The sequence below is a fragment of the Epinephelus fuscoguttatus genome, linkage group LG23 (genome assembly GCF_011397635.1).
Source record: "Epinephelus fuscoguttatus linkage group LG23, E.fuscoguttatus.final_Chr_v1".
NCBI lineage: Eukaryota > Metazoa > Chordata > Actinopteri > Perciformes > Serranidae > Epinephelus > Epinephelus fuscoguttatus.
The window spans coordinates 25,774,485-25,797,194 of NC_064774.1; the positions used below are offsets into that span (position 1 = coordinate 25,774,485).

General features: G+C 42.3%; 1 protein-coding gene across 1 annotated transcript in view; it reads left to right on the top strand.

Moving 5' to 3' along the window:
- Positions 1–1,557: 1,557 nt before the first annotated feature.
- Positions 1,558–22,710, top strand: part of sema4f (sema domain, immunoglobulin domain (Ig), transmembrane domain (TM) and short cytoplasmic domain, (semaphorin) 4F) — a 63,602-nt gene continuing 42,449 nt past the window's right edge. Inside the window, exon 1 of the mRNA XM_049569042.1 lies at positions 1,558–2,377. Coding sequence (XP_049424999.1) covers positions 2,284–2,377 — 94 coding nt within the window. The 5' untranslated portion in view covers positions 1,558–2,283. The remainder of the gene's footprint in view (positions 2,378–22,710) is intronic.

The following is a 22,710-nucleotide window of genomic DNA, read 5'->3' on the forward strand; positions in this document are numbered from 1 at the left end:
ATTGACCCAGATCTGGACCTCCACACTGACATTGATAAATATACTAGCCACCCAAAAGTCATGGGTGAAGGCACCCTGGGGTTTCCCCCAGTGCCCTCATCTCAAACGGCTGCCACAACTGCCAACTGATGAAGACGTTTATTGTGATACAGACTGATGTTTGGTCATTCAAAAGTCATTGGCCGCGTAAAGATGAGACACGCACAGTGTGAGCTTAATCAGGCTCGATTAGCGACGGCGCCGTTCACTTCTTAGCTCCACTTGGCTTTTCTTTATCATCGCTTTCTTACCTCTGACCCTTGTCCCCCTCCTCCCCCCTCCTGCTCTACCAAATCCTTTAATCCATGCTCCTCTGTGACCCCTCCCTTTTGTCCCGGACTCGGGGTACATGTCTGCACCCCCGCCCCGTGAAATTGGCCGGTCAGCGCTGCCAGCCATTCGGCTCTCCTCCTCAGAGAAAGAGAGATTGAGCGGGAAGGCAAGTGCTTTCAGTATTGCAGATATGGCTGCTGCACAGTTAATCCAGAAATATTAGAATTGCAGCACAGGCTTCAGCATTTTCCTCAGTTAAGGAGAATGCAGTTTTTCAAATATGTCATCATCACCTTCAGTCACACTGAGTTATATATTTGAAGCTCTTAAGAAGTAAACGCCGAGACAAATTAACAGCACATGGCAGAAGACAATCTGCCGGTGGATTATTAGTGTGGTTAACTCCTGCAGACTATTAACCTCACATCTACTGTTTAATCATCTTTCCTTTAGAGGCTCCGCCCCCCCATATGATGTCAGATGACTGGCAGGTGGATTAAGGAAACCAGACCACAGGAGCAGAGAGAACATGCCTCCTCAAATGTACAATCTTCACATGGAGTTTTTGAATGAGTAATGAATGAATAATATTCAAAACCTGAAACAGACATTACAATCTTCATCTTGAATTTTCATTCACAATGTCTGGATAGAGATGAGAAAACAAATATTTAATAGTGATGTGACCTTTTTAATGCCCTCTTGTGGCATTCCAATATGCTTTTTCAACAATAGCCAAACACTGTATGAGGGAGGTCATCTAGTTCAGTCAGTATGGGGAAATCCAGAGTAAAGCACTGGATCAGACTCAGGGGCTGATCCTATTCAAAATTAAGGGGATAAATCAATTGAAATCAGTCGAAAAAGTTGAATGTATCCTTCAGGTTTTAGGACTGTCGCAATGACAGGTTTCACTGCAACCACTACAGGCTTTTATGTCATTGTATGACAGAGCAGGCAAGTTCCACAATAGGATAATAGTCCAGTGGTCACAGTGAAACCTGTCATTACTCTGACCCCACTGCCTGTCATTTCCACACCTGAAATTAATTCTAAAGAACCTCTCAGAAACCTTCCGTTTACTGAGAAGTCTGAAATCAGTCACTTTCCTGAGGAAATTTGGTGTCTGCACCTGTCTGCCGTGACGTCAACCCCTTACCTTACCTGTTGTGTGCACTCGCGCTGCCTTTTCCGGAGGGCGGGGCGCGAGACGGCTGGCTCCTACTCAGTCAGCGCTCAAGCGTTCTCGCAGCACATCCTCGAGCCGGTCACTCGCTTCCATATCACTGTGCACCGCGCCAGCGCTCGAGCTCCAGCGACACAGCGCGCGCTCGGAATTTTGTTCCACTTGGCGGACGGAAATGTGATTTTCTTGCTTTAAATACTGCAAATAATTTTAAACTGAAGACGAGCGAAGGTTTTTTTTTATTTGTAGCAGCGGGACAAGCTCGGCGACACCGGGGCACAGAGCGGGGATAAGCGCGAGGCTTCAGCTTATTATAACCCAGGACACTGGACATTATTCCTGCACGAGAGGACGGTACTTTGGATTACTTTGACACACACTTTGTGATTGGAATACACCACAAATTTAACTACAATAAGGTGTCTTCTGTTTCTCAGCATGTCGCTTTTCTATAGTATATGATCCAACCCTTACACTGCGCTCAGCGGATGCATGCACTTCTGTGCGCTTTGTGCAGATTGTAGCAACGGGAAAAGCAGTAACCTGTAGCAGAATAGCAAAATAAAATATTCTAGGAAGCATTTATTTTAGTTATAATTAACCCCACAACTTATCTATCATTGTCTCGGACCGAGCTCTGCTCCTTTTTGAACTCAGAGAAACCTGCGAAGCCCAGATCAGGATCAGGATGCATCACAGCTGAAACCACGAGTCCGGGACTTTGGTGTTGAAATCAGATCGGACGGACCTCCGCCCCTGTCCTGGAGCAGGACAGGAGTCGAATCATGATGAGTCCTTGCAGTGCGATGTTGATGCTGCTCCCGGTGCTATGCCTGCTCTCTGGAGCCTCCTGGGCAGCGACCCTGGGCGGGCAGGGAGGTGAGTGCAACAGCCAAGGCGGAGGAGAGCAAACACTCATGAGAGCAGCATTTGTGATGATCGAAGCTAAAGAGATATTTTAAAAAGCGGATTTCCCACTTTTGGGGGGCTGTACTCACTTTGATAGCATGTATGATGAATTTGCTTCATATCTATTTACAAATAAAAAGGTGTTGAGATGCCTGCATCACCATAGCATGATGATGACAGCTTTCCAAACATGGTACATAAAGGTGGTGCAACATCTACAACTTTGGCATAGTTTGCAATGTTGCCTCATGTCATTTAACCACATGGACAGCACAAAGAGTATCTCCAGAATGATGTGTGATAAGCTTTGGCAGTGTTTGGCACAAAACAGAATTCAGCCCAAACTTAAACCTGCGTTTGTGTCAACCTTTGCTCTGCACTGCTGTTTTACGCACCCGGGGTGCGTGCCAAAGGGCTGCCTTCCATCTTTATTGTGGCTTGATAAATGGTGATGCTGGCGAAGCAAGCAGGTGCCAGACATGTTCTGCTTAACGCCAACAACAAGTGCACAGACTGGGCAGAAACACCGGGCTGTTGGCTCATCCAGACACGTAGCAGCTTTCAAACTTAAAGGGACAGTTCAGTCAACTGCGCTTCCCCGCTGGAGGGATTGATGCATGTAGGGAATTTGTCTCTTCATGTTGCCCTCATCCAGAGATGGCAAGGGTCAGGATCAGTGGCTCTGGAAACTGGCATCCTACTCAGGGACACTTCAGCAGAGTGGATGCGGGAGCTTGACAGTGTTCAGACTGTGGGTCTCTTAAAGGACCCTGAAACAGCTTTCTTGAAAAGTGGTTGTGTGCATCACATACTGAAGGGTGAAAAAAGAACCAGACACAGATTCAGATGGCTATAAGTCAGACTGAAAACAAGACAAGCCCAGCTCTATAACAAGCTCCGTCTTTGTGTCAGGGTCAGCAGCACAGACACTCCAGCCATCCTGTTTTCTGGAAACTGACTGACAGTTAAAATGAAAAACAGAAAAATGAGAGGAGACATCCATCACAGCAAAATAATAAGAAGCTTATGGGGCAGAAGTCAGACAGAGCTATTTTGTGACCTTTTGCAGATTGGATTGCAGTCTGTGTGGGTGTGTGTATATATCTCTATTTGTCCATGTTTTGAATGCGCTCCCTTTGTTTGCAGAGTAATAACTATCTCTTTTCCTCCTGTATTTTTTTTTCATTCCCCTTTTTATATTCTGCGCCTGAATATTTGCCCTGGGTCATTTCTCTCCCTCTCTACCATGTGATGTTGTTTACACCCTGATGCAGCGAGGAGGAAAAGATTTAGAGGCTGCGTCACTGTGTGTCCATTGACCATTAGCCTGTACTCCAGTCACCTGACTGTATTAATGGGCTTTGCTCTGCAGGTGCACTCTCCAGCAGAGCTTGTTGTGCTTTAACCCCCTTTGTGTTTTCCAACCTGTGATTGATCTGCAGCTAAATTCTTACTTCAGACAGCCACTGCTGGCTGTTGATTCGGGCTCATTTGCTGAATGAATGCAGTGTCTGTTAAGTTAGCTCCCTGTCTCTGTGTGTCATTACGCAACTGTGGCCTGTGGCATGCTGGCCCCACAACAAATACAGTTGGAACGAGCGCCAGCAAAAAGCAATGAGAGAGAGAGACAGAGAGGGAGACTTTCGGATATGATTCCCCACAGAGCAGCCTTTTTACAAAACAACTGCAGATTAAGAAATGCAACAATTATTTGTCTTTCTTGTATTGTTTTCCTTCTCTTAGAATGTTTTGCAGCAGTTACATCAGATATCTCAGAGGTTGCCTGCTAAGTGCTAAGTGCGTGACTCTTATCTTGACTAAAGTCCCAACAACATTTGATTTTTAGCAGATTAAAATGTGTTGTTACCATCCTCAACAGGGTGTGAGCACGTTTCCGTATTTGCATGTGTGTTGTGATAACTAAAGAGAGACTCTTATGTAAGGTAGTGTAGTTGTTAGGAGCAACTGGTCAGGTGATGTGTGTGTTTGTCTGTGTGTGTCAAGCTTAGTTTGCATGTACTGTAATATCCAAGCGACAACCTGCAGAGCCAAGTGCTGAAGCCAATGCACACTGCCTTCAGAAACATGTAAAAGCACGTAATGCAGATACTTTCTGACACGTGTAGTCGCCAGGGGATGAATCCTGCAGAATTCAGTGGTGCCCCGCCTTTACAGCTAAGCCAACAACAGGCTAAATCTTCTTCAACACGTCAGTTTATAACAGTGCTACCTCTAAAACTAAATAATGAATTTCTGCCAGCCTCTATTGTACTCTAAGATGAATGTGGGCCTTCATCTGGCATCGTCTTCAAGGCAAAACCCTGATACAGAGTTAAGAAAGTTTTGTTTTTAGGATACCTTTATTTTTCAAAGTCAGTTTGGTCTGTTTTTCCATCTGTCTTGCATCACGCAGAAGTTAATTTTTCACCGCCTCATTGCTGTTATGATACATGTGTGTCTGTCGTGCTTGTAAGATGCAATATTAAATGGTTGGGTGGCTAATTAGGCTGACGTGGAATTGTTCCAACTCGCTGGTGAAGTGTTTGGGGAAAAGTCGTAAAACTGCTGGCTGTCATTACCCGCTGCGTAATGAAGTTACCATCAGAGTGTGGGATTTTAGTTTAAAGAAATCACAAACAAACCTAGTTTATCATAAGTGCGCTTTTGCAACCAATTTCACATTTGGCTCAGCTACTGCAAAACATTCATAAAGTGTGCATTTGTATCTAAATATTTTAGTAATGAAAACCTCAATGTTGAGTTTAACAGCAATAGTGCTTATATAATGGCTATAATATTCATGAAAATAGGACTAATGATAAAATGACCCTGTATATAAATACTTCCACCTGGCTTTACGTTACATTTATGTTTCTGTTTTGAGTGGATCAGAGAGTACCCCTCTGCCAGCTCCAGTCAGTTTCTCAAGCAGCCTTTTTAATGCTCCTCACATGAAACTCATTAGGGTGTCGGCACACAAGGGAGGGACTGGCTCCCAGCGGCGCACCCACTGCATGGATCAGGGTCCATTTACAGTGAGGGAGAGATGGGGTTTGTCTGATTTGCTGAGCTTTGCTAGTGGGAAACGATGCATGTATAGAAGCAAGAAGGCCACCCAGTGTCCATCCACTGCACCACCTGCAGTTTGCCTGCCTGCTCACCAAAACTATACTTTTGCTTTGTTTGTAGTCAACAGGAGCTTACTAGAATCTCTATTCAAACATTTCTCATTCCAGTAGCTCTCAGTGATGGAAGACTTATTACTCCATTGTAGTTTTCTGTTTTTGTGCCAACATTTGCACTTGGCTAGCGGTGAACTATGCGTGGGTGGATGGGAGTCCCATATAACAAAGACTAATCAAAGCAGACTGGAAAATACAGTTATCGACTTGATTTCACTACATACTGTTGTGTGGTGGGTGGGGCCAGAGGGTCTGTGTATCAGTGGTCTAGTCTGTGCTTCTCGTTAATTTTGCTGGTGAGGTAAAACTGTTGCTTCACATGAAATGCCATGAAGCAAACAAGAAAGCATCTAACTTTTTTGGCAATCAAGCTTAAATGAAGTCTGCAGTTCACTTGAATTTTCTTGGTTGTTCATTTCCTTGTTCTACCTTTTGTCTTGAGGTGTAACAGAAGACTGCTATATCACTTAAGGACAGGCACAGGAATCAAAATTCAGAAAAAGATTTCAGATGAAGTGCTGATCAGGGTCTCCTTCAGGAGAAGTGTTTCGCCTAAAGCGTCTCATCTTGTGATCTCTTTAATAAGCAGTTGACGACCTAAACAAAAGCCACATTGTTTAGTTCATTAAAATCATTGTTCATTTAGTGTTAAAGGGGAACTATTATGCGCATTTTCAGGTTCATCCATGTATTTAAGGTTTCTGTTAGAATATGTTGACATGTTTAATGGTCCAAAAACACTTTATGTTCCCTCACACTGTCTAGGATAGAACGCCTGTATTCCCCCTCTGTCTGAAATGCTATGTTTTAGTGCCTGCCTCTTTAAGCCCCGCTCCTGAAAAAGCCCATGCTTTGATTGATCAGCATTGTCAGGTCTTCTGTATCTCAGCAGCTCTGCACCATCATTGCAGCCAGGGGAATGACTGTTATGGAGAATAGCGGCACTTTCTATCATAAAAAATAACCACTAAAACCTGCTAAACACCACCAGACACGTTTGAGTCAGAATATAATCTGAAATCAGGGAGAAATAAACAACATCAGCAACCAAGTGTACATGTTTCCCCAAGGTTAGCATATAGCCACATGTAGCAGTGTACTTGCAGCCGGCTTTCTACTGTGAAATATCACCAAAAAGCCTTTAAAGCTTCTTAACATAACCGAACATGATGCAGCAGGAATCTAATTTGAAATCAGGGAAAGAAATTACCAACATTAGCAACCAAGTTTACATGTTTCCCTGACATTAGCATATGGCTTCATTTAACGGTGTAGGCTATGTAATATAAACACTTGCAGTAGTGTGCCTGGAGCAGATGACCATATAAAGAAATTTGGCACACTATGATGTCATATTGTAGCCAGAGTAGCAAAAACTGTTGTAAACGGAGTGTTCAGAATGGTAGGGAACCTGAGGTTTATGCTCACAGGGATTACTTGTACATTTGTTTACCTCATCATTTAAAACTTTGGCCACATTTAATATAAACACCCTTCATTGTAACACTATAAATATAGCACAAAATATGAAAAAGCTTAATAGTTCCCCCTTAATGAAGTGATTATGTGCTTCATTCCATTCAGAAATTATACTTACTGTTAAAGGGATAGTGCACCCAAAAATGAAAATTCAGCCGTTATCTACTCACCTATATGCTGACGGAGGCCCTGGTGAAGTTTTAGAGTTCTCACATCCCTTGCGGAGATCGACGGGGGGAACGGGCAGCACGCCTAATGGCAGACGCGCCCCAGACTAACGTCCAAGAACACAAAATTGAATCCACAAAGTATCTCCAACATGCTCATCCGTAGTGATCCAAGTGTGCTGCAGCCGCGACATAAAAAGTTGTTTTGAAAAACGTCATTTGAACTCTGTTTTTAGCCTTATTGTAGCCTGTAGCTCTGACTGCTTCTCTGTGCTCTGCGTTCACGTGTGCGCGCTCAGGGTGATCGGTGATGCACGGTCTCTGAAGAGCAACACTCTCGTCAGTACTGATGTCCAGATTCTCAAGTGCAGGCATCGCCAATTCCCAGTCTGAGCAGCAAAGACTTTCCTCATCCGTTGGCATTGCTTTGTATTTGAAACAACTACACCACCAGGTTTCCAGTGCTCGACTCTATTCCTTACTTTTCCTTAGTCCTGAGGGTTAGGCTCATGAGCTGCGGCGGCTGCTTCGTCCAGTACCCTGAGTTCCGTCCGTATACTCGGGCTCAAACAAATACGGCTCAACAAAGAAATGCTGTTCCTCCTTAATTTCAAAGTCTTCAGACATGTTGGGCTGTCCTTTGCTAAAAGACCGTAGTGCAAATTATCTTTTAGTGACTGTGGCTACCATTGTCTCCCCCTGCGGTGCACGTGTCACGTGATGGGTGAGCAAAGCTCATGCTTTCGCTGGTCTCGCGCAAGCGCGCACACGTGAATGCGGAGCACAGAGAAACAGTCAGAGCTACAGGCTACAGTGAGGCTAAAAGAGTTCATATGACGTTTTTCGAAACAACTTTTTATGTCGCGGCTGCAGCACAATTGGATCACTACGGATGAGCAGTATGGAGATACTTTGTGGATTCAATTTTGTGTTCTCGGATGTTAGTCTTGGGCGCCGTCTGCCATTAGGTGTGCTGTCCGCTCCACCCGCCGATCTCCGCAAGGGATGTGAGCACTCTAAAACTTCACCAGGGCCTCCGTCGGCATATGGATGAGTAGATAATGGCTGAATTTTCATTTTTGGGTGCACTATCCCTTTAACCTGTGTAGTTCCAGTGAAGCTAAGGCAATGTATGTTTCATGTTTAGTACAAATTGTACACCATCATGGTCCTGATTTTACATGATACATATATTTTATATGCTGATATGGGGCTCTTATGCTGTTGTCAGAGCTACATAGTTTGGAGGGATGGTATGCAAAATCCTCATCCCTGCATACTTTCATATCAGAGAAATGCCGTGGGATTAGGCCAGGAAGAGCGTAACCACTAAACTGTCTAAACCGGGGCTTTGCCTGTGAGAATACATGTGGACTACAGTAGATTATGTGTTTGGGTTGCGGCTGCATTGTTGTCTCACACCAGGGAATATAAAGTGGTTATCCAGAGACAAGAGAGCAGTCTTTCCTCTCTCTCATCCCTGCACCCCATTCTCTCTCTCTCAGTTTCCTTGTCATTCTTCTCCAGCCCTCATCCCTCTATTTCTTCTACGTGTAGTTCATAAGGCCTTGTGGAGTTGAGTGGTACCATGGGAATGAAGATCAGAAATGCTTTTTGTGCTTCCTTCAGTTATGTCTGATAAGCTCTAGCTCTTTGCTGGCCGTAGCTTGAGTGCGTAACGGAAAGCTGCAGCATTTTAAAAACCTGCCTTTCTATCTATATCTCTCTTTGGCTGTCAGAAATACCTCAAGTGGTTTAAAAGTTTCCACCACAGTTTGTCTGGTTTGCCTAGTTATTTTTCTGTCTCCGGTTTTCTTTTTCTTCTCACTTCCGTCCTTCCTTTTATTCTCTTATCTTCTAAATCCTCCTTTTTCTTTTTTTTTCAGATGCATGGATTATTTAACCAAAAAAAGGAGGGAATTTCATTTCATTTCATTTTCCAGAATTTTAAATGAGTAAAACATGACAAAGACGAAGGGAGGAAGTGAATGAAAGACAGACACGAGGAGTAAATTCTCAGCTGTCATCGGCCTCCTACAGAAAATATTCTCTCACTCCTTACATTCGTCAGCAAAGTTCATTAGTGTCTCATGCGCTGTTGCTGATAATGCTCTCTCTATAAAGCCCCCGACATTGTCTCTGAGTCTGAGAATGACATTGGCGGCACACACGTACATGGTTGTTCATGCACTCTCCCACGTTGTTTGTGAATGGTCAGCCCACACAGGCACTCCTGTGACTGGAGCCTGTCAGAGTGAAGGTCAAACCGAGTCAGATGTCAAAGGCCACACACACTCGCACACACACACAAACAGAGTTGACGTAAGCAGAATCCCCTCAGTTGCATTCCCAGGAGGATTTCATGATTGGGATTCTTGGTGGCTTTTTTTTTGCTTGATCCTAATTCTCCATCACTTGTTCTGATGCGTCTGTCCCACATAGTTTGACTGCTGTGGAGAGTTTAAACACAAGACATTCAGAGGTCAACAACATGGTGGGCTGTTGTAGGTGGGTTGATGGAATTCCCTGTCATTCATTCCTGCCTTGTTCTCACTCCTCCCTCGTTCATAAAAATCTTGTTAAATGTGCTGACTCATGACTTGAGATTCAGCTATTTTCAAAGGGTTTCTGTAGTTAAAGTCTTGAAGCGTTCAGTAGAGAGTTCATGTGCGTCAGTGTGTCTAGCATTCAGTGTCTATTACCTACAGAGGGCTTTAGAAGAAATGATTGCAGTGCACAGCTCAGGCATATATCATCAACTCATTGGGATTCACTCCTGCTTCCTGCCCTCATCTCCTTCCACTCTAGCCCTCTGTTGCGTGAAAATCCCATCTGATAGAAAGCAAGTTGAAACCAATTATAATGCATAGAGAACACTTTTCAGCATTTAGACACAGAGGGTACACTTAACTTTTTCTATCCCTTGTTCTATTAATTTCAAAGTTAAAGTGAAGCCGTTTTAGTATTTTAATCAAACCTGGACACTCCCGGAGGCATTATAAATGAAAAAACTTTACTTCATGTAATGAAACTGGAGGGAGTTAGAGGAGTTTTTCTTGTGAGAGGCCTTGCTGTTCAATATTGCTGACTGTTGTCTGGGACCATCGTCTATCATATAAATCAGTATTGATTTTATAGCTCACCAGCTCAAGGGGAAGTAAAGGAGAATGGGAAGGGGAAGAGAGACTGACTACTTCATGATCATTGGTTGAATTTTGATGCGGTGATGTAATGTTCCAAGAAAAGAGCGGTGAAAAAAGGATGAAAACGAAAATTAAAATTGACCTGATGAGCTTTGGAAAAAGAGGTAGCGACTAATAGATATTGATGAGATGAAATGCAGAAAGAGTGTGTAATTGATCCGTCTTGCCCAGGACAAAACCAACCAGACAGACAGGAGGCGATGGGCGTCACAAGTTTAAGATAAGGTCAGAGGTCGCCTTGGTCATGTTGAGGCACTGACAGCATCCACTTAACCTGTTGGCTTTTTCGAGGTCACACACAAAAACACACACACACACACACACACACACACACACAAACACTGCAGACACAATAAGAAGATCCGCAGAGAGTTGGTGGCTGTTTGCTCAGACTGATTGGGAGTCTGGAACCAACAGAAGTCATCAATCGATTAGCCTGTCAATCCATCTGTGTGTCTGTCTGCTGCCGTTCTGTGTGTCAGGATACGGGTGTGTGTCTTCAGGTCGGTGGGTGCGTCCATTAATGGAAAGACTGGAATATGAAGGCACGCTCTTATCTTTAGACGTTTCCTCTAGGGGTGGGTGAGAAAATTCTCTCTGCCTCCCCCTCATTTTGCTATTCCCATACAGGCAGGAGACTGTGAAGTGCTTTTAAATTAATTAAATAATGCGGTTAACATTTTCAAATAAAAAGGCCGTGGACAGTACAGTACAGTACAGTATGCATTCACTGGGCACTACACCAGCAGAAATATCCCACAAAACATTAGTGCATGCAACCACAAATGGATACAGTCTGACTGGTTTAAAAGCCTGGGGTATGGGAGCATTTGGCTTTAAGGTTGAGAGGAAAAGGGACCTGGACAAGAGCCACAAAGTATTCAAGTAAATGTATCTGTTAAATTAATTATGGGTCATTACAAATACAGCATGCTATGTTTTAAAAGTAGCAAGTAGTCACACACTGAGGAAAAAAAAACCTTGTATAGAAATCAAAATCTTTGATACATTGTGATGCACCAGTAATCGATTTATCATTGAATCGTTGCCCCCTGAATTTTAATAGAGTAATTGTGAGTTGCCTGGGGATTCCCACTTCTACTCTCTTTATGTCCGTTTCACCTTTTATCATGACACCTTAGATTACTACCTTCATAATACATGAAATAAGTATGGATTTATTTAATAATGAGGTCATAGTTGAAGGAAATTGTCAGGTGATTTGTTTACATTTCAGGCTCATACTTTGAGTGTGTGTCACTCTTTGTGCAGGATCTGTATTAGCCTTAAAGCAAAGGGAGGAGTGTGGGAGGGAAAGGAAGGAAACACACACGCACACACACTCACACAACACTCTTTTTCTCTCTCTCCTCTCGTGAGTAGAATACTATGCTTCCTTTGGCCCTTTCCTCCTAGACACACACAAACAAACAAACACACACTTCATCTCACCACACTTGTTTTTGGCCATTGATCTCCACAGTTCAGCTGCCTCTCTGCCTGCAGCAGCCACAAACAAATACAAAGCTACGTGAACAGTATGTTGTTGTCTCAGTGTTTGTGTCAGAGGAGGATGTTTAAATGCCGGACACCCCGTTTTTGCAATGAAACTCCTCACAGCAGCCCTGAACTGGTGGTAGCGAGCAGTCAGCTTATTCCAGATTTGTGCCTGTTTGCATTTTTTTACTCTCAGTGACAGTTGGACGCTTGAAGAAGCCACCGTGTGCAGACTGCTGAGTTTGAGTGCAGAGGAAATGTCTCGTAAATCCCAGTTTCACTGCTTTCTGACAGCAGTGATATTCCTGCTTCCGTGCAAACTCACCCAAAGTATTCACCAATGAAAGGATGCAGTGATGTGACTGGGGCAGCGTCCTGTAGAATATTAACCACTGTGCACAAAAGTATTGTCCAGGTAGCATTCCAGCATAGTGAGGGTGGACAAAATGGAGAGATTTGAAGAAATGGGCGGTTAATATGGGCCCAGCAGCTAATGTCTGCTCTAGGGATGTTTATTTAAGTTAATTTTGCTTACAATAGCCTGACACCCATTAACCAGTAACAAACCAGTTGATTCGATGTAGAATACAAAAAGCCTTTATTTTTAGTCTGGCCCTCCATTGCCTTAGTGAGCTTTAGCACTCCATTTCAAAGCGCTATCCATTAAGAGTTGGTAAAATTTTAATTTCTGTTGGCTTTGCTGACAGACAGCTCATATGTGGAAACATAGTGCCCACTGCCCACCCTCTGGTCTCCTCTGGTTAGCTTATGTAAACCTTGGTGACTCAGCACTGTGCACCACCTGGGTCGGGTGGGAGCTAGCTAGCGGTACTGTTCATTTGGCGATTGCCACTAGTGTAGAAACATGGTGCCCACCCTCCGGTCTCCCCTGAGGTCGACTGGTGAGTAAGTGGCTTCATTTGAGCGGCAAAACCTCTTTAGCATGGTTAACCATGTTAGCACAACGAGCCGTGCTACCACTGCTAGCAGTGCTAACAGAGCTAACGGTGATAACTGTCAACAATGCTAAAGGGGATTTACAGTTTGAAAATGAGCTGTTTACTCAGAGATACATCCAAGGGGGAGGCCAGAGGGTGGGTACAGTGTTTCCACAGCAATGCTGTTGAGTCAAAACAGCATCACTAGCGATAATTGCTGAACGAATGGCACACTAAAAAGTACTGTTAGCAAATAAAACTCATAGACTGACGTGTAACTGGCCAGAAATAATCTTGGCAGTTAACAGATTAACAGTCAGCTGTTGACATCCCCAATCTGCCCATTGTCCCTCTAGCAGACTGAATTCATTAAGGGTCAGTCTTATGTTTTCTGAAGTGCCAAATTATGAGAAGAGTCAGTGTGCGAAGCACAAGCCTGTTCTGTACTTGCTATGCTATGCTATGTCACATATTGCTATGTGACAATTAATATAAATGGCTTCCTCCACCCTCCATCTCTTTATAAATGTCATCATTCAGGCCATAACAGAGTAAATATATTGGACACACGGATGATTACACCTACTCAGCTGCTCTGAAATTTTACCTTTCCCTAGAAGTACACCATCAGGTTGAACCGGTTTACAATTGTAAACATGACAGGCTTTGGTTCAACTGGTTTCCAGAGAGAAAAGAAATGTGCCATAGATGGTATTTAGTCAATTTACAGTTCACTGAAGCTGGGAAAGTAAAGTGATCATCCAAACACACACACCACAGGGTGTTTGGCGTGTCATGCAGAGCAAGTTAGAACTGCAGTGATCAAGGTGACACGCCTGGTCATAAAGTCTGCACAGCGACTCCCGTCTGGAATACACACACACACACACACACACACACACACACACACACACACACAGAGACTAGTAGTCTTCAAAGAGAAGCTGAGTAATGGACCTTCTAAATAAAAAGGATAAACTGATAAGGTTGTCTGAGGCTGTGTGTATGTGTGTGTGTGTGTGTGTGTGTGTGTGTGTGTGTGTGTGTGTGCGCGCAATGAACCAAGATATCTGTTTCCTCTTTGTATATTGTGCTCATTCTCCGTTTGGCAGCCTAGTAAATCAAACCACCTCTCTGCACTCCTTCTCTCTCACTCTTGGTTGTCTGTGTGCGTGTGTGTGTGTGTGTCTTTTGGCAGTCTTAGCTGGCACTCCACCACAAGGCCCATTTCTTTCTTGCACACACACTCACACTCACACAAAGACTGCTTGACAGTAAGGGCTACCCTGCTGTTCCTACTTTGTGTTTATTGATTGTCAGTGTCTTCCGCTGCAGAGAGGGCTTCTTTGGTAATATTGTGTGTGTGTGTGTGTGTGTGTGTGTGTGTGTGTGCTCAGGCACGCATTGGTCAGTTTTAAAGGCACATATTGACTGTGTTGTTTCCTCTCTTCCTCTCCATATTGTCTCTGACTTGTTGATCTCCAGTTTCCCTCTTTTTTAAAATATCATCCTCTCTCTCTATATTGACCCTCTGTTGCTTTCCTTTTTTAAATTTTATTTGGCGTGTGTGTGTGTGTGTGTGTGTGTGTGTGTGCGTGCGCGCTTTTAAGGAAAGCAGAGTAACACTGTGAACCTTAATGGCAGGAAACAGGCTTGGGCAAAACACAAAGGAAAAACTGTCAGCAGCCCCCCTCACTCACACTCACACACAAGTGCAGATGTTTGTAGACATTTAAACATACATGCAGATGTACACACATACACACACTCACACACATGCCCATGCTTCCTATTCTTTTTTAAACCTTACTCTTAAATTAAGTGGGTTTAAAAAGGCTTAAAAATGTTGTATTACCTGCACACACTACTAGTTTTGGAGTGTATGTTTGTATGTATATGTGTATTTTTGTGTGAATGTGTGTGTGGACAAACCTCTCATTAAATTCCCCCCTCTGTCTCTCTCTCCGTTGTCCCCTCTCTCTTTCCCTTACCGCCCCTCGGTCTCCCTCCTCTCCTTCCTTTATTGTGGTTTCTTTTAATTGGAGTCTGAGGTGGTAATTACAGTGTGGGAGGGAGTCTGGGAAAGGGGGAGGAAGGAGGCGGGAGGGGGGTGAGGAAGAAGGAGGGAAGATGAGGAGGAAGAAACAGCAGGGTTGTGATGACAGAGCTGCAGAGGAGATGAGAGAGGGGAGACACATTTTTTAAGAGGAGTGGTTGTTGAGAACTGACCGAAAGATGTTTTCTCAAATGATCCTTGTGTACTTCTAACACACTAATGCTGTTGATACTGCTTCTTGCACTACATACAGTCCACAAGTGGAAGACAGTTTTTATTTTAGAAGGTGTGTAAGCTGATAAAGTGCCCTTTTTTGCTAATTTTGCATGTTTTCTGAAAACTTTATATATTCAAAAGGTCTATTCCAAAAGCTGCTGAGTTAGTGGGACCTCTTTTGCACTGCTGCATATTCTTTGTCTGTGAATTATGATGTATTTTGAATGTTTTACATTATTTAGATTGTATAATCTGAGTGTCTTCTGCCCAAATTCGAGGCCATCTGGACTGTTGAAACTGGCTGATGCACAGATACACAGACAGGAAAGCACACAGTGGGTTCATCTCCTTGGGGCCTGTGTGTTTTGGAAATAAAGCACCAAAATCCTTGCATTTGACTTTCTTCGTCTTACTTGATCCTTCTCTCAGGAGACACTGGCTTTAGCATTTTCCTGAATCTTCTAATCTTCCTGTTAGTTCATATTTTCCTTTGGTTCATTCATGAGGAACTTTGATTCTAGCGGTGTTTGTGAATGTGTTTATCTTTTTGTGTGTCAAAGAGAAATGCTGAAGGCCTCGGTATTTTGCTTTCCTGGAGGGAGTAACCTGTGTTAAATGAGATACAGTAGCTGCCCCTCCTCTCTCTCGCTGTCTGGGACACACACACTCACACACATGCACACGACATTGTCGAAAGCCAGCCGTGTTGTAAGGATACATTAATGCTGATCCACATTATCATAATTGAGGTGTCTGCAGAGCCTGTATGTGTATTTTGTGCGTGTGTGTGCATCCAGGGGGAATACAGAAAGAGAGGGAGAGGGTCTTTAAAGCCAGACAGACACCATACTTTCATCTTTTAGCTCGACATTACAATGAAAGACAGGCTGCCTAAAATGTGTGGGTGTGTGTGTGCATGTGTGTGTGTGTGTGTGTGTGTGTGACACACATCACTAAGCAGGAAAAGCCTCCTAAAAGCATTATCACACTGATCTAGAAAGCATGTCGACATTACAAAGCACATAGACAGAGACGGTGGCATCACAGTAAGAACACATTAACCAAGCCGTAGTGTGAATGGAGGAGAGTGCCGATCAAAGCTTAGGCAATTAGCAATCTTTAAAAAAGTGGGTTTTAAAACACTAAATCTATTGTGACATGGAAGTCACACACAATGTGAAACTATTCCATTGCAGGACACTGATCCAATTATGATTTAAGGTTATAAGTCCCCCGGTGTGACATCATGCCACAGAGTGTCCAGTCAGATGGCATCCTGACATCACAGCGTCTTGGGCGATCTCATCAGCTTAAGTGCTTTTACATAACGGCCCCCTCGTCCACATGGGACCGAAATGGAAATGAGATCCTGGCTGTCCAGATTAGATTAATATCATGCTGACTGATACATGTTACAAAGGCACGTGTACAAATGCATTCGAATGTGTATAGATGCATGCACATGGACATTGCTAACACAATTACAAGCTTTTATATTAAAATAAATAAAACATTTCAGTTAAGTAAACTGAATATAAGTTTCATATATTTTCATATTTCATCTTTTTTTCACTATTTTCTGACATTTTAAAGGCTAAATAATAACCAATTATTTGTGAAAAACAATCACTTGATAAGTTGATAATGAAATGATTAGTTAGTTGCAGCCGTATTGTGAGTATACGTTGTTATAGTTGTATAGTTGCTGTTTGAGCAAATGCCTACGACCATTTAAATTTAGATCATGGAGGCCTGCAGCCACTGAACTAATAGGTATTGAATGGACAGCAATCTGTTAATGGGGCTGTTTGTGTGTGGGTGTGTTTGTGTTGAGCCTGGCTATTGCACTAATAGGCCACTAAAAGAGAGGACTTAATGCATTAAAGACACTAAGAGGTGAAGTGGGCTTATCCCACCCAAACATATGGGTTAGGTCAAACTGTGCATGAGTGTGTGTGTGTGCTTAAGAGGGAATAAGCCTGTAGTTTGGAACCTAATGTGAATTACTTTGCAAATACTGTTAGCTTGTGTGTGTTTGTGTGTTCATACTGTGATGATATTATGTGCTTGGTAGGTGGCTACTTTAAGAATCACGGAAAGGCTGTTAATGCACTGCTTATTATTGCCTGAGCGCGTCCATGTGTGTCCTTATTCTTGTAAAAGCAACCAGGATGGTGTTGGCAGGATCTGCTGTGTGTTTATGAGCTGAGGAAGTGTGTGTGTGTGTGTGTGTGTGTGTGTGTGTGTGTGTGTGTGTGTGTGTGTGTGAGAATAGGAAGTCGGTCTTAGTCAGGTGACCTAGTTACACACATGTCAGAAAACACACAGCAGTTGGCAGAGCTGGTAGACTCAGACAGTTATATTATTTGCCTCAAGTTTTCAGTGTTAATGAATCATTAACAGTATTAATGGCTTATTCGTGGAGCCAAGGGAGCTGCTATGTACCTACCTGTGCAAATAATCTCCCCAAATACACAATAATGAGCTACACCGTGTACTGTGCTGCGCTGTATAACAGGATTTAAACTGCAAAACAGCCCTGTAATTTTAACACTTCAGTCCTCTGTTTCAACAGGTAGAGTGAGTGATTTTAGTCAATGGAGGTCAGTCCTTGCATGGGAAAATGACATAGGTAATAAAAACTGAGCAAGACTGTGAAAAAAAAAAAAAAATTTCACATCCTAGTATGCTGTTTTGTGTCAAAGGGCTACATTTAAATCCAAAAGTAAGAATTTGAAATATATATTTTCTTCACTTAAACCTTTATGTGGTTTTGTGTCAAACCTGTCATGAGGTTGCACTTTAATCATCCTTTCTCCCACAGTCTGCCTGCCAATACCAGGCACCAACACCCTGGGAAAAATTAGCATGTTTGCCTGCTTGCATGTCTTTCCCACCCTCTGCTTGCATTCATGCAGTATATTCCCGTGTGTGCATTCCAGCATATGGGTGTCTGTTTGTAGCATCAGCTGACTCCAACCCTGCCCATGAGTCGCTCTCTTTTTACATTAACACACTCACAAAATTCACACATGTATTCTGTCAGCGGTGATGACAGTTGAAGGTGAAGAGCAGGTCATACAAAGTGCTACACTCATTTAGTTTTAAAGGCACAGTTCCATTAATAACCCCTATAAATGTCATTTACAAGACTATTTATAGTGGAAAGAGTTAAAGGGGAGAGGCTAACAGGCCAACTGAAGGTTGACCAAGGATGTAATTGACAAATTAGCAGTTCAGCTACTGCATATTATACGCTGGTAGTGAGAGAGTTATTTGTTTAAACTGCAAGTCATTTAAAATCTTAAGTATAATAAAAGCAAGCCAAGCCTTAAGTCCTTCTGAAGTTGTGTAAGGACAGTAATTGAGGTTAGTTTTTGTCCTGGGACAGTAAAATTAAGTTTGCCCTTCTTAAAATATTAAGAAGGTTGGCTGAAGTTTGGTTCCTGACTGTGCAGTTTTGTGTACTGGTTCTGTTCTTTATTATATGTACTCCATGTCACGTTGAACACCACAGGTTTGTTTAGTTTAGTCATGTTGACTGCTTTGCATAATGGATGTTTAGTGCGTTTGCATGCCATCATTGTTTAAGCTCAAACTGAGAAGCTCAACAGAGATAAAGGGGAACACTCTGAGCGACAGTGAAAGAGAACAGTCATTGCTAAATATAATTTAATGTCAGGTACAATTTATTGCTTTGAATTTGAAGCTCCAGTTGAGGTTATTTATACAGCCAAAATCTGTATGTTTGTGGTGAATAATGGGATTGAAAATGATCATAATAATTTGCAGAGCATCTAAAGTCATGCGCCAAACAAAATCCCACACTGCACATCATTCACTGGCACAAGTCTGTGACTTTATTGCAAAGATGTGTTGGTAAGTTGTTGTTGAATAAGGCTTAGTGGCAAGGTGGCTCCTGATTCACCCTTGCCTCTGAGCAATTTTTGTCTCTTTCCCTTTCTGCCTCATTGCTGTTCCAGACAGATGCTTTGTACCAGTGGTGCAGAAAATTCTGGAGGTTATTTGAAAATTTTAGGTGGAAGTTTAAAACAATTCTCCACTAGTCTCATTTTATTGTTGATTTCAGAAGCGGAAAGTACAAATATGTAAGAAAAAAGTATAACTTTCTGTGTAACAGCTCTGTTTTGAACAGACAGCAAGTTCAGCTGCAGTTTAACAGCATTAAAGATTCACTTTATTTTCCAACATTGTTGAGAATTTGGATTGGGCTTCCATCCATGCTGCAAAGACATGGGTAAAAACAGCGACAGGAAACAAGAAACATAATCTAAGAACATCATAATGATAAAACATACTCTGTTGCTAAATAAATAAAGACCTAGAAAAAGCTCTTTGACTGGAAAACAGTCAGCTGGAGCAACTCACCCATGCAGGTGACCAAAACCAACAGAATTTAGCCTTTAAACTAAAGCTACAGATGTCAGCTGTAGAGGTTGTAAACTAAAGCTTGAAAGCAATGCAGAGTGAAATGTAGTTAGCAGAGACAGAGCCGAGGGACAGAAAGAGAAAAAGCTAATGGACTTGTCAATTATTCACTCCTAACCTTTTTACCGCCTGTTATTTTAGTGGATTGCTTTAGACAAGTTTGAATTGCATGTGTGAAGTATGTATTTGTGTCTTCAAAAGAGCTGTATGATGAGCAATTGCATGCTGCTGGGTTCTGATGTAGTGTGTGAATAGTCCTTATGAAGGATACATGAATGAGCCATAGTAAGCCCACACTACGGACTTAACTTCAACCCTTATGTGGTATGTTTGTGTTCATGAACGAGCTGTGATGTTTTAAACTGTACACAGTTTTTAGTGTGTTCACGTGTTTTTTTTTCAGTGTCTTTGTGACTTTGCTTATCTGTATGTGTGTTAGCTGATTTCTTGTCAGCAGGCCAACCCGGCCATTGTGAGGCAGTCAGTGCTGTTACATTGGCCCCACAGCTATCAAGCACTGATAAAAATGTCAAATAACATGCACTGCTAATGTTATGAAAATAACTTGGTAGACTGAAGGGGAAGTTGGCCAGGCCAAGTTTTATTTTAGACAGGCTCAACAGAAACTCATTTCATTAAATCAAGTATATTTATACGTACTGAAAGTATTCCACTGATAGTACTGATCTTTAAAAGTGCATGTTACAGTTTACAGTAGAGCCTGTCTGACACCAGATTTTTGGGGCCGATGCTGATATTGTGGAGTAAAAAACGGCAGACATCTCTATGGCCGATATCTCCAACACTCAGCAACTCACACCAAAAAAATAAATAGCACTACAGGTAAGAGGAAACGTGTATTCTTGATTTTGGGGTGAACTGTCCCTTTAAATGCTAATTTACATTATATTATAGTTCTCTACCATTTGTACATACACACACGTACAAAATCTGATCTGCAGGTTAAGGTGCAGCTAAAAGCCATTGCACATACAATGCTTTCCTTGTTAGGTCAAGCGCGCGCGCGCGCACACACACACACACACACACACACACACACAGAGATTTGCCAGGAGTGAGCTAAGGGTCATTAATCTTGCTTTGCTTAGAGCAAACTCCCCAAATTCAACCTCACATACACACACTGAGCACTCACATGAATACACACTCGTATGCACATGTACACATGGACACGCACAACACCCGGCAGGCACAAGAATTAAACCTTTTTTAAAGAGTCTTTTAAAGTCCCTCCATTTTGTTTTTCACTTGTAAATGAACACCGTCTCTCCGTTTCATTTCTGTTTTTTTCTGGAGGAAGGATCTGTGAAGGTCCTCCCTCCAGGTGTGTTCCCACATACAGGTGTAACCACGTGCGTGTGCGTGTGTGTTGTAATGCATACACAAATAGAGCTAGACAGGGTGGTGCAGCTCCATTGAAATTCCACTGGTTTTGTTTTGCACCAGTCACTTTTCAGTGTGCATCAGTATTTGTTCATCTGTGTGTTTGTGCATTATGCAAGTGTGTTCGACACAAACCCAGAAAAACAAATCAGACCTGCCAGATGATTGTTTGGGTGGTGAACAGGGATTTTATGCTGTGGAGCTGCTGCAGTGAACAAGAGGATTTGAATCCTTTTAGTGCTTATGAAGGCAGGGGGTACAGAAGATTAAAATAGTTGTTTCCCTCTTACTGCAGAACAGATGCTGTTCTTTTACCCACACACCATTGTTTGTTTGTTTGTTGTATTCTTTACTTTTTAAGGCTCTTCATAAGAGCCTGATCAGCGCATTGGCATGGCTGATATTATTTGCTGATTTTTAACTTATCATTGTATCAGCATATAAACGTTGGCCAGCAGACGGTCTATTACTCAAAGGGCAACTTCAGTATTTTTTACCCTAAACCCTATTTTCTTGTGTTTTGTGTGAATAATGGAGACAACAGTTTTGAAATTGGTCCAGTATTAAGCAAGCGAGGGCGCTGAAGACAGCAGGTGTAACAGGCTGTGTGTAATGTTCACAGGCAATTGTGCACCATTAATTTGGATCCATTGAAGAGGCTTGTTTTTGACACCAACAGGCTCAGATTATTATTCTAAGTGTCTGACAACATTATGGAAATCAACTCTACAGAGACAGACCTTTTTGTTAAAGAGTAAGATCCTTTTCATTTAACCAAACAAAGCCCTAAAATCACTGTCACCAAATCCACCAGACTCCATTTAAATAAAAAGTGGTTTCACCATCGTAAAACACACTTCATTCAGAGTCGACAGACACAAAATAAAACTCAGTGGTCTTTCCACTGTTCCAACAATCATCAAATCGTGTCTGGATGAAATAAATCACCCAGTTAGGTGTGAAAATGTTCTGGCTCTATACATGTTAAACTCGCTGTTTCTTAAATGGAGTCTGGTGGGTTTGGCAATTGTGAGTTTGGGTCTTTTTTGATGAAACAAAAGGATCTTATTCTTTGACAAAAAGGTATCTCTGTAGTGATCCTTTCAGTGGCAAAATTAGCACTGTTAGTGGACTTAATAGACATTTTAAAGATGCCCGAGTAAGACCTGTAATGCGTCCTTGCTCAATACTTTACCAGTTTCAAAAATTGTTGTTCCCAATTAGTCTCTGAGCAACAGAAACATGGGAAAATGGGGTCCAGGTTGAAAAATACAAACGTTACCGTTTAAGTAAATAGAAAATACTCCATTACAGGTAAAAGTTCTGCATTCAAGTATAATCAACCAAATATTCTTACATTACCAAAAGTAAGAGTACTTATTATTCAGAATGGCCCCTGTCTGTGTTATATTTTATATTGTTATTAATGTATTAATATGTAGTTAGCACTTTAATTTTGTTGTTGGTACAGGTGGAGCAAAATTTATTTACTTCTTATATTGTTGGGTATTTAAATCTGTAATAATGTTAGAGTAGTTAAAGCTGTCAAATAAATTTAGTGCAGTAATTATACTTTAGTTTGTTTTGATATATTGGCTCCAAAAATGATCAGTCTCAATATGGCTATACTGTTTATTACCTTGGAATACAGCAAGAGAGAGAAGGAAGAGTCTTTTGTCTTTTGTCCATATATGGAGTGAGAGTGAGAGGAA